Here is a 10,000-nt window from a genome sequence, read left to right as displayed (position 1 = left end):
TGGACAGTTTTCAACTTTAACTTCAACTCTTCTTCAAGTCTTTTACTAGTGTCTATGTATAGTTAAGTAATGATTATTCTACAGTATTTTTGATGTATTGTGTAGCCTGCTGTACTTGAAGAGATATAGATTTTGCACTGGCACTCTCTTGCACCATGATACCATTGCACCTTTCTGCATTTTTTCCACACTGCTCCTTTAAACATGCTACAACCTAACTTTACTGTAAGGGCACACTGTTGATATCTTCTTTTGTATTTTTGTAGTATGTATGTGTGCATGGATGTCATATGTCATATGTCTGTGTGACTATGTGTATGTATGATGTGTATGAGCTATTGGACACCTATAATTTCCTTCTGGTTAAATAAAGTCTATCTATCTATCTATCTATCTATCTATCTATCTATCTATCTATCTATCTATCAATCAATCAGCTTCTCTAAAGGGCCAGACTGGAAAATAAGAATCACATCCAGAGACAGACAGGTAGAGTTTATTCATGCTTTTATTTCAGAGAAAAAGTCAAATACGTTGACTGTATTATTGCATATCTCATATAACTTTCTCACTTACAGTTTGGGCCTCATAAAGCCCCAAAAAGTCGGCAAAAATGTTCCTTAGCCATCGTAGAAAAAAGCGAAAGAAATTGGAGTGAAAGCGAACACACAAAGAGAAATACAACACAAATATCTGCTGCTGCAGCTGCAGCAAACACACATACACACACACTGACACAGAGACACACACACACACACACACACACACACACACACACACACACACACACACAAATACACACACACACACACACACACACACTGACACAGAAACACACACACACACACACACACACACACACACACACACACACATGCTGTTTGATCAGATAAACATCCCACAGCAAACACGCGCTATAACAATAGTTATTTGAAGGCCAGTCTGATGACTTCTTCAGCCGAGTGTTTGGGGTTAAGTTCGTAGTTTGTTTGATGGGCTTTGTCCCGAATGTGTCACTAATATTTAAATAAACCCAGGGGGAAACCAAGGGAACGGCAGAAACAGTTCAGGGACAAATCAAATAATGTATTGTAAACTTGTATTGTAGTAATAATGTAGACGCACCGGCTCTCTCAGTCAGTCTTAAGCTGCTGACACACCGACCAGACGGCCGACCGTCGGAAGTAAAGCCAGTGTGACTGATCAGTCTCCCCGAGTTGGTCAAAAAGTTCCTCAGAACACCGAAGAGACGAGATGTAATACGTCTCCATAACAGCAGGCGGAGCTAATCTGGATTGTCGCCCAAAAATGAAAACCGGCAGCTGATTGGAAGAACGCGTCACGTGGGTCTGGTTTCTCTGGAAATTCCAAGGATGTAAGCTTCTCCTCACAACGCGAACCTCCTATGGCGCCATTTTGCTGCTACCAAGCCATCACCTCCCGTTAGCATCCCATTGACTGCCATTCATTTTGACGTCACTTTGACAGACAATAACTTTACATCTGAAGAGTTTAAAGACTTTGTCCATTGTTTATTTCTAAAGAAACACGTACTCCCTGCAGTCCTCCAGAGTACCCCTAGGAGACATGTACCCCCTGCAGTCCTCCAGAGTACCTCTAGGGATACACGTACCCCCTGCAGTCCTCCAGAGTACCTCTAGGGATACACGTACCCCCTGCAGTCCTCCAAAGTACCCCTAGGGATACACATACCCCCATTTGAGAAACACTGCTCTGAGAATAAATCTGATACCATTTTGACCTTGTATTATGTTTACTGAGTTCCTTCTTCTGTACGCCTGTAGTCCAGCTTTGTGTGCAGGTTTGTGTTTGTTAATCCGGGCTCTGTTTGTGTTTCTGGTCTCAGGGGAGGACAGCAGCCCAGAGAGCATGCTGCTTCACGGTCCGTTCTCCAGGAAACCCAAAAGGATCCGGACGGCGTTCTCGCCCTCTCAGCTGCTCCGTCTGGAGCGAGCCTTTGAGAAAAATCACTACGTAGTCGGAGCCGAGAGGAAGCAGCTGGCCAGCGGGCTGTGTCTGACCGAGACGCAGGTATATAGCATCATGGGAAAACAGGAGGGCATCATGGGAAATGGGAGGGGGAGGAGGGCATCGTTTGAAACGGGAGGAGGGTAGGATGAAGAGCAAGAGGCAACAATTTATCTGTTATGTGGATAAGAATATTAAAACATGACAATCACTGTACAGACAAGAATCAAAATTAACAAAAAGGACCAACAAAACTGATTATAAGTGAGCTGAATATCAATTAAAATAGCAGAATATACTGTGATTTCTTTCTGGCATGCCGTAAAAAGTCATAAAAATTACATGAAAAGTCATGAAGTCATAGTATAGTATGTAAAAAAAGTCATAAAAAGTCATAGTATAGTATGTCGAAAAAAGTCATAAAAAGTCATAGTATAATATGTCGAAAAAAGTCATGAAAACAGGAAAAGTCATGAAAATGACATAAAAACTCATGAAGTCGTAGTATAGTATGTTGAAAGTCTATGTTCTTTACTTACTTTTTAATGATATTTTTTATGAATTACTATATTAACTATCAGTGACTCTTGCATGAAGAAGTGAAATATGCAAAGACAATCTAGTCATCTGTGTGAGGTGAGATAGCTCACGGTACTTAGAGAATGATTGGAAGACACTTTTAATAAAAGTATTTTAATAAAAGTCATAGTATAGTATGTCGATGAAAGTCATAAAACAGTGTTTTTGGCATAACTTCACCCAGAAAATATGAAGGAATGAATGAATGAATGACAATGGATTTATTTTTCATGCCAGACAAATTATCTTTATTATTATTTAGTTATTGATGCTTTAATGTATGAACAAGTGAATATAAATAGTACAGAAAAAACTAAACACTTCAAGACATACTATAGTATGTCGAAAAAAGTCATTAAAAAGTCATAAAAATTGTATATGGCATGACTTCAACCAGAAAATGTGAATGAATGACATGAATTCATTTTTCATCAGTATATTTACTAAAATGATAAATAAATAAGATGACACAACAACAAATTATTTAATGAATGAATACATGAGCGAATAATTGATACCAATGCAAGAAAATTCAAGAAAACATGACGATTTCTCCCAGGACATATTTATGGAATGAATGGATGAAAAAAAAGCCAGACGAATTAAGGTATTTGATTTATGAATGTATGAATAGGTGAGTAGAAATTATACAGAAAAGTAACTTTGATCTGCAGCAGCCATCAAAACACATTTTGATCTGTTGGAATATATGAATGAATGACAAATTCAGAAATGCAGCAGTTAAAATATTACGTAGTATTTCTAAAAAGTCATAGTATAGTATGTCGAAAAAAGTAATTAAAAAGTCATAGTATAGTATGTCGAAAAAAGTAATTAAAAAGTCATAGTATAGTATGTTGACAAAAGTCATAAAACAGTGTTTTTGGCATGATTTCACCCAGAAAATATGAATGAATGAATGAATGAATGAAAAAAAAGTAATTAAAAAGTCATAGTATAGTATGTCGAAAAAAGTAATTAAAAAGTCAGAGTATATGTCGAAAAAATTAAAAAGTCATAGTATAGTATGTCGAAAAAATTAAAAAGTCATAGTATAGTATGTCGAAAAAAGTAATTAAAAAGTCAGTATAGTATGTCGAAAAAAGTAATTAAAAAGTCAGTATAGTATGTCGAAAAAAGTAATTAAAAAGTCAGTATAATGTCGAAAAAAGTAATTAAAAAGTCATAGTATAGTATGTCGAAAAAAGTAATTAAAAAGTCATAGTATAGTATGTCGAAAAGAGTAATTAAAAAGTCATAGTATAATATGTCGAAAAAAGTAATTAAAAAGTCATAGTATAGTATGTCGAAAAAATTAAAAAGTCATAGTATAGTATGTCGAAAAAAGTAATTAAAAAGTCATAGTATAGTATGTCGAAAAAATTAAAAAGTCATAGTATAGTATGTCGAAAAAAGTAATTAAAAAGTCATAGTATAGTATGTCGAAAAAAGTAATTAAAAAGTCGTAGTATAGTATGTCGAAAAAATTTAAAAGTTATAGTATAGCATGTCAAAAATGTCATAAAGTCGTAGTATAGTATGTTGAAACAATTAAAAAGTTAAAGTATAGTATGTCTAAAAAGGCATAGGGTGTAGTATGTCAAAAATGTCATAAAGTCATAGTCTAGTACGTCGTATGACTCCCTCGTACTCCTGCCTCCTTCTCCAAACTGGGGGCAAGCCGGCGGCTGTCTACTGCAGCTAACACAGTAGCTCATCCAACCATACTGAACAAACATTTCTACTGAAAGTCATACCAGTGTGTTTATGTATTTAGGAAATCGAAGCGTAACTCTGCCAGTGTCACTGCCTTGCTCAATAACCGACAAAAAGACATAAAATATCTAAAAAGTCATAGTATAGTATGTTGAAAAAAGTAAAAAAAATCATAGTATAGTATGTCAAACAAAGTCAAAAAAATTGTATATGGCATGACTTCAACCAGAAAATGTGAATGAATGACATGAATTCATTTTTCATCAGTATATTTACTAAAATGATAAATAAATAAGATGACACAACAACAAATTATTTAATGAATGAATACATGAGCGAATAATTGATACCAATGCAAGAAAATTCAAGAAAACATGACGATTTCTCCCAGGACATATTTATGGAATGAATGGATGAAAAAAAAGCCAGACGAATTAAGGTATTTGATTTATGAATGTATGAATAGGTGAGTAGAAATTATACAGAAAAGTAACTTTGATCTGCAGCAGCCATCAAAACACATTTTGATCTGTTGGAATATATGAATGAATGACAAATTCAGAAATGCAGCAGTTAAAATATTACGTAGTATTTCTAAAAAGTCATAGTATAGTATGTCGAAAAAAGTAATTAAAAAGTCATAGTATAGTATGTCGAAAAAAGTAATTAAAAAGTCATAGTATAGTATGTTGACAAAAGTCATAAAACAGTGTTTTTGGCATGATTTCACCCAGAAAATATGAATGAATGAATGAATGAATGAAAAAAAAGTAATTAAAAAGTCATAGTATAGTATGTCGAAAAAAGTAATTAAAAAGTCAGAGTATATGTCGAAAAAATTAAAAAGTCATAGTATAGTATGTCGAAAAAAGTAATTAAAAAGTCATAGTATAGTATGTCGAAAAAAGTAATTAAAAAGTCAGTATAGTATGTCGAAAAAAGTAATTAAAAAGTCAGTATAGTATGTCGAAAAAAGTAATTAAAAAGTCAGTATAATGTCGAAAAAAGTAATTAAAAAGTCATAGTATAGTATGTCGAAAAAAGTAATTAAAAAGTCATAGTATAGTATGTCGAAAAAAGTAATAAAAAGTCATAGTATAATATGTCGAAAAAAGTAATTAAAAAGTCATAGTATAGTATGTCGAAAAAATTAAAAAGTCATAGTATAGTATGTCGAAAAAAGTAATTAAAAAGTCATAGTATAGTATGTCGAAAAAATTAAAAAGTCATAGTATAGTATGTCGAAAAAAGTAATTAAAAAGTCATAGTATAGTATGTCGAAAAAAGTAATTAAAAAGTCGTAGTATAGTATGTCGAAAAAATTTAAAAGTTATAGTATAGCATGTCAAAAATGTCATAAAGTCGTAGTATAGTATGTTGAAACAATTAAAAAGTTAAAGTATAGTATGTCTAAAAAGGCATAGGGTGTAGTATGTCAAAAATGTCATAAAGTCATAGTCTAGTACGTCGTATGACTCCCTCGTACTCCTGCCTCCTTCTCCAAACTGGGGGCAAGCCGGCGGCTGTCTACTGCAGCTAACACAGTAGCTCATCCAACCATACTGAACAAACATTTCTACTGAAAGTCATACCAGTGTGTTTATGTATTTAGGAAATCGAAGCGTAACTCTGCCAGTGTCACTGCCTTGCTCAATAACCGACAAAAAGACATAAAATATCTAAAAAGTCATAGTATAGTATGTTGAAAAAAGTAAAAAAAATCATAGTATAGTATGTCAAACAAAGTCAAAAAAATTGTATATGGCATGACTTCAACCAGAAAATGTGAATGAATGACATGAATTCATTTTTCATCAGTATATTTACTAAAATGATAAATAAATAAGATGACACAACAACAAATTATTTAATGAATGAATACATGAGCGAATAATTGATACCAATGCAAGAAAATTCAAGAAAACATGACGATTTCTCCCAGGACATATTTATGGAATGAATGGATGAAAAAAAAGCCAGACGAATTAAGGTATTTGATTTATGAATGTATGAATAGGTGAGTAGAAATTATACAGAAAAGTAACTTTGATCTGCAGCAGCCATCAAAACACATTTTGATCTGTTGGAATATATGAATGAATGACAAATTCAGAAATGCAGCAGTTAAAATATTACGTAGTATTTCTAAAAAGTCATAGTATAGTATGTCGAAAAAAGTAATTAAAAAGTCATAGTATAGTATGTCGAAAAAAGTAATTAAAAAGTCATAGTATAGTATGTTGACAAAAGTCATAAAACAGTGTTTTTGGCATGATTTCACCCAGAAAATATGAATGAATGAATGAATGAATGAAAAAAAAGTAATTAAAAAGTCATAGTATAGTATGTCGAAAAAAGTAATTAAAAAGTCAGAGTATATGTCGAAAAAATTAAAAAGTCATAGTATAGTATGTCGAAAAAATTAAAAAGTCATAGTATAGTATGTCGAAAAAAGTAATTAAAAAGTCATAGTATAGTATGTCGAAAAAATTAAAAAGTCATAGTATAGTATGTCGAAAAAAGTAATTAAAAAGTCAGTATAGTATGTCGAAAAAAGTAATTAAAAAGTCAGTATAATGTCGAAAAAAGTAATTAAAAAGTCATAGTATAGTATGTCGAAAAAAGTAATTAAAAAGTCATAGTATAGTATGTCGAAAAGAGTAATTAAAAAGTCATAGTATAATATGTCGAAAAAAGTAATTAAAAAGTCATAGTATAGTATGTCGAAAAAATTAAAAAGTCATAGTATAGTATGTCGAAAAAAGTAATTAAAAAGTCATAGTATAGTATGTCGAAAAAATTAAAAAGTCATAGTATAGTATGTCGAAAAAAGTAATTAAAAAGTCATAGTATAGTATGTCGAAAAAATTAAAAAGTCATAGTATAGTATGTCGAAAAAAGTAATTAAAAAGTCATAGTATAGTATGTCGAAAAAATTAAAAAGTCATAGTATAGTATGTCGAAAAAAGTAATTAAAAAGTCATAGTATAGTATGTCGAAAAAAGTAATTAAAAAGTCGTAGTATAGTATGTCGAAAAAATTTAAAAGTTATAGTATAGTATGTCGAAAAAAGTAATTAAAAAGTCATAGTATAGTATGTCGAAAAAATTAAAAAGTCATAGTATAGTATGTCGAAAAAAGTAATTAAAAAGTCATAGTATAGTATGTCGAAAAAAGTAATTAAAAAGTCGTAGTATAGTATGTCGAAAAAATTTAAAAGTTATAGTATAGCATGTCAAAAATGTCATAAAGTCGTAGTATAGTATGTTGAAACAATTAAAAAGTTAAAGTATAGTATGTCTAAAAAGGCATAGGGTGTAGTATGTCAAAAATGTCATAAAGTCATAGTCTAGTACGTCGTATGACTCCCTCGTACTCCTGCCTCCTTCTCCAAACTGGGGGCAAGCCGGCGGCTGTCTACTGCAGCTAACACAGTAGCTCATCCAACCATACTGAACAAACATTTCTACTGAAAGTCATACCAGTGTGTTTATGTATTTAGGAAATCGAAGCGTAACTCTGCCAGTGTCACTGCCTTGCTCAATAACCGACAAAAAGACATAAAATATCTAAAAAGTCATAGTATAGTATGTTGAAAAAAGTAAAAAAAATCATAGTATAGTATGTCAAACAAGTCAAAAAATTGTATATGGCATGACTTCAACCAGAAAATGTGAATGAATGACATGAATTCATTTTTCATCAGTATATTTACTAAAATGATAAATAAATAAGATGACACAACAACAAATTATTTAATGAATGAATACATGAGCGAATAATTGATACCAATGCAAGAAAATTCAAGAAAACATGACGATTTCTCCCAGGACATATTTATGGAATGAATGGATGAAAAAAAAGCCAGACGAATTAAGGTATTTGATTTATGAATGTATGAATAGGTGAGTAGAAATTATACAGAAAGTAACTTTGATCTGCGCAGCAGCCATCAAAACACATTTGATCTGTTGGAATATATGAATGAATGTCAAATTCAGAAATGCAGCAGTTAAAATATTACGTAGTATTTCTAAAAAGTCATAGTATAGTATGTCGAAAAAAGTAATTAAAAAGTCATAGTATAGTATGTTGACAAAAGTCATAAAACAGTGTTTTTGGCATGATTTCACCCAGAAATTATGAATGAATGAATGAAAAAAAAGTAATTAAAAAGTCATAGTATAGTATGGCGAAAAAATTAAAAAGTCATAGTATAGTATGTCGAAAAAAGTAATTAAAAAGTCAGAGTATATGTCGAAAAAATTAAAAAGTCATAGTATAGTATGTCGAAAAAATTAAAAAGTCATAGTATAGTATGTCGAAAAAAGTAATTAAAAAGTCATAGTATAGTATGTCGAAAAAAGTAATTAAAAAGTCAGTATAGTATGTCGAAAAAAGTAATTAAAAAGTCAGTATAGTATGTCGAAAAAAGTAATTAAAAAGTCAGTATAATGTCGAAAAAAGTAATTAAAAAGTCATAGTATAGTATGTCGAAAAAAGTAATTAAAAGTCATAGTATAGTATGTCGAAAAGAGTAATTAAAAGTCATAGTATAATATGTCGAAAAAGTAATTAAAAAGTCATAGTATAGTATGTCGAAAAAATTAAAAAGTCATAGTATAGTATGTCGAAAAAAGTAATTAAAAAGTCATAGTATAGTATGTCGAAAAAATTAAAAAGTCATAGTATAGTATGTCGATAAAATTAAAAAGCCATAGTATAGTATGTCGAAAAAAGTATTAAAAGTCATAGTATAGTATGTCGAAAAAGTAATTAAAAAGTCGTAGTATAGTATGTCGAAAAAATTTAAAAGTTATAGTATAGCATGTCAAAATGTCATAAAGTCGTAGTATAGTATGTTGAAACAATTAAAAAGTTAAAGTATAGTATGTCTAAAAAGGCATAGGGTGTAGTATGTCAAAATGTCATAAAGTCATAGTCTAGTACGTCGTATGACTCCCTCGTACCCCTGCCTCCTTCTCCAAACTGGGGGCAGCCGGCGGCTGTCTACTGCAGCTAACACAGTAGCTCATCCAACCATACTGAACAAACATTTCTACTGAAAGTCATACCAGTGTGTTTATGTATTTAGGAAATCGAAGCGTAACTCTGCCAGTGTCACTGCCTTGCTCAATAACCGACAAAAGACATAAAATATCTAAAAAGTCATAGTATAGTATGTTGAAAAAAGTAAAAAAATCATAGTATAGTATGTCAAACAAAGTCAAAAAAATTGTATATGGCATGACTTCAACCAGAAAATGTGAATGAATGACATGAATTCATTTTTCATCAGTATATTTACTAAAATGATAAATAAATAAGATGACACAACAACAAATTATTTAATGAATGAATACATGAGCGAATAATTGATACCAATGCAAGAAAATTCAAGAAAACATGACGATTTCTCCCAGGACATATTTATGGAATGAATGGATGAAAAAAAAGCCAGACGAATTAAGGTATTTGATTTATGAATGTATGAATAGGTGAGTAGAAATTATACAGAAAAGTAACTTTGATCTGCAGCAGCCATCAAAACACATTTTGATCTGTTGGAATATATGAATGAATGACAAATTCAGAAATGCAGCAGTTAAAATATTACGTAGTATTTCTAAAAAGTCATAGTATAGTATGTCGAAAAAAGTAATTAAAAAGTCATAGTATAGTATGTCGAAAAAAGTAATTAAAAAGTCATAGTATA

General features: G+C 31.2%; 1 protein-coding gene across 1 annotated transcript in view; it reads left to right on the top strand.

The window, feature by feature from the left end:
* emx3 (empty spiracles homeobox 3) overlaps positions 1-10,000 on the top strand; it is a 35,980-nt gene that overhangs the window by 21,297 nt on the left and 4,683 nt on the right. The window contains exon 2 of the mRNA XM_031317214.2: positions 1,868-2,052. Coding sequence (XP_031173074.1) covers positions 1,868-2,052 — 185 coding nt within the window. The remainder of the gene's footprint in view (positions 1-1,867; positions 2,053-10,000) is intronic.

The sequence above is a fragment of the Sander lucioperca genome, chromosome 1, assembly GCF_008315115.2.
Source record: "Sander lucioperca isolate FBNREF2018 chromosome 1, SLUC_FBN_1.2, whole genome shotgun sequence".
Lineage (NCBI taxonomy): Eukaryota > Metazoa > Chordata > Actinopteri > Perciformes > Percidae > Sander > Sander lucioperca.
Note: the sequence above shows the minus strand (reverse complement) of the source record. Positions and strands in the feature narration are given on the sequence as shown.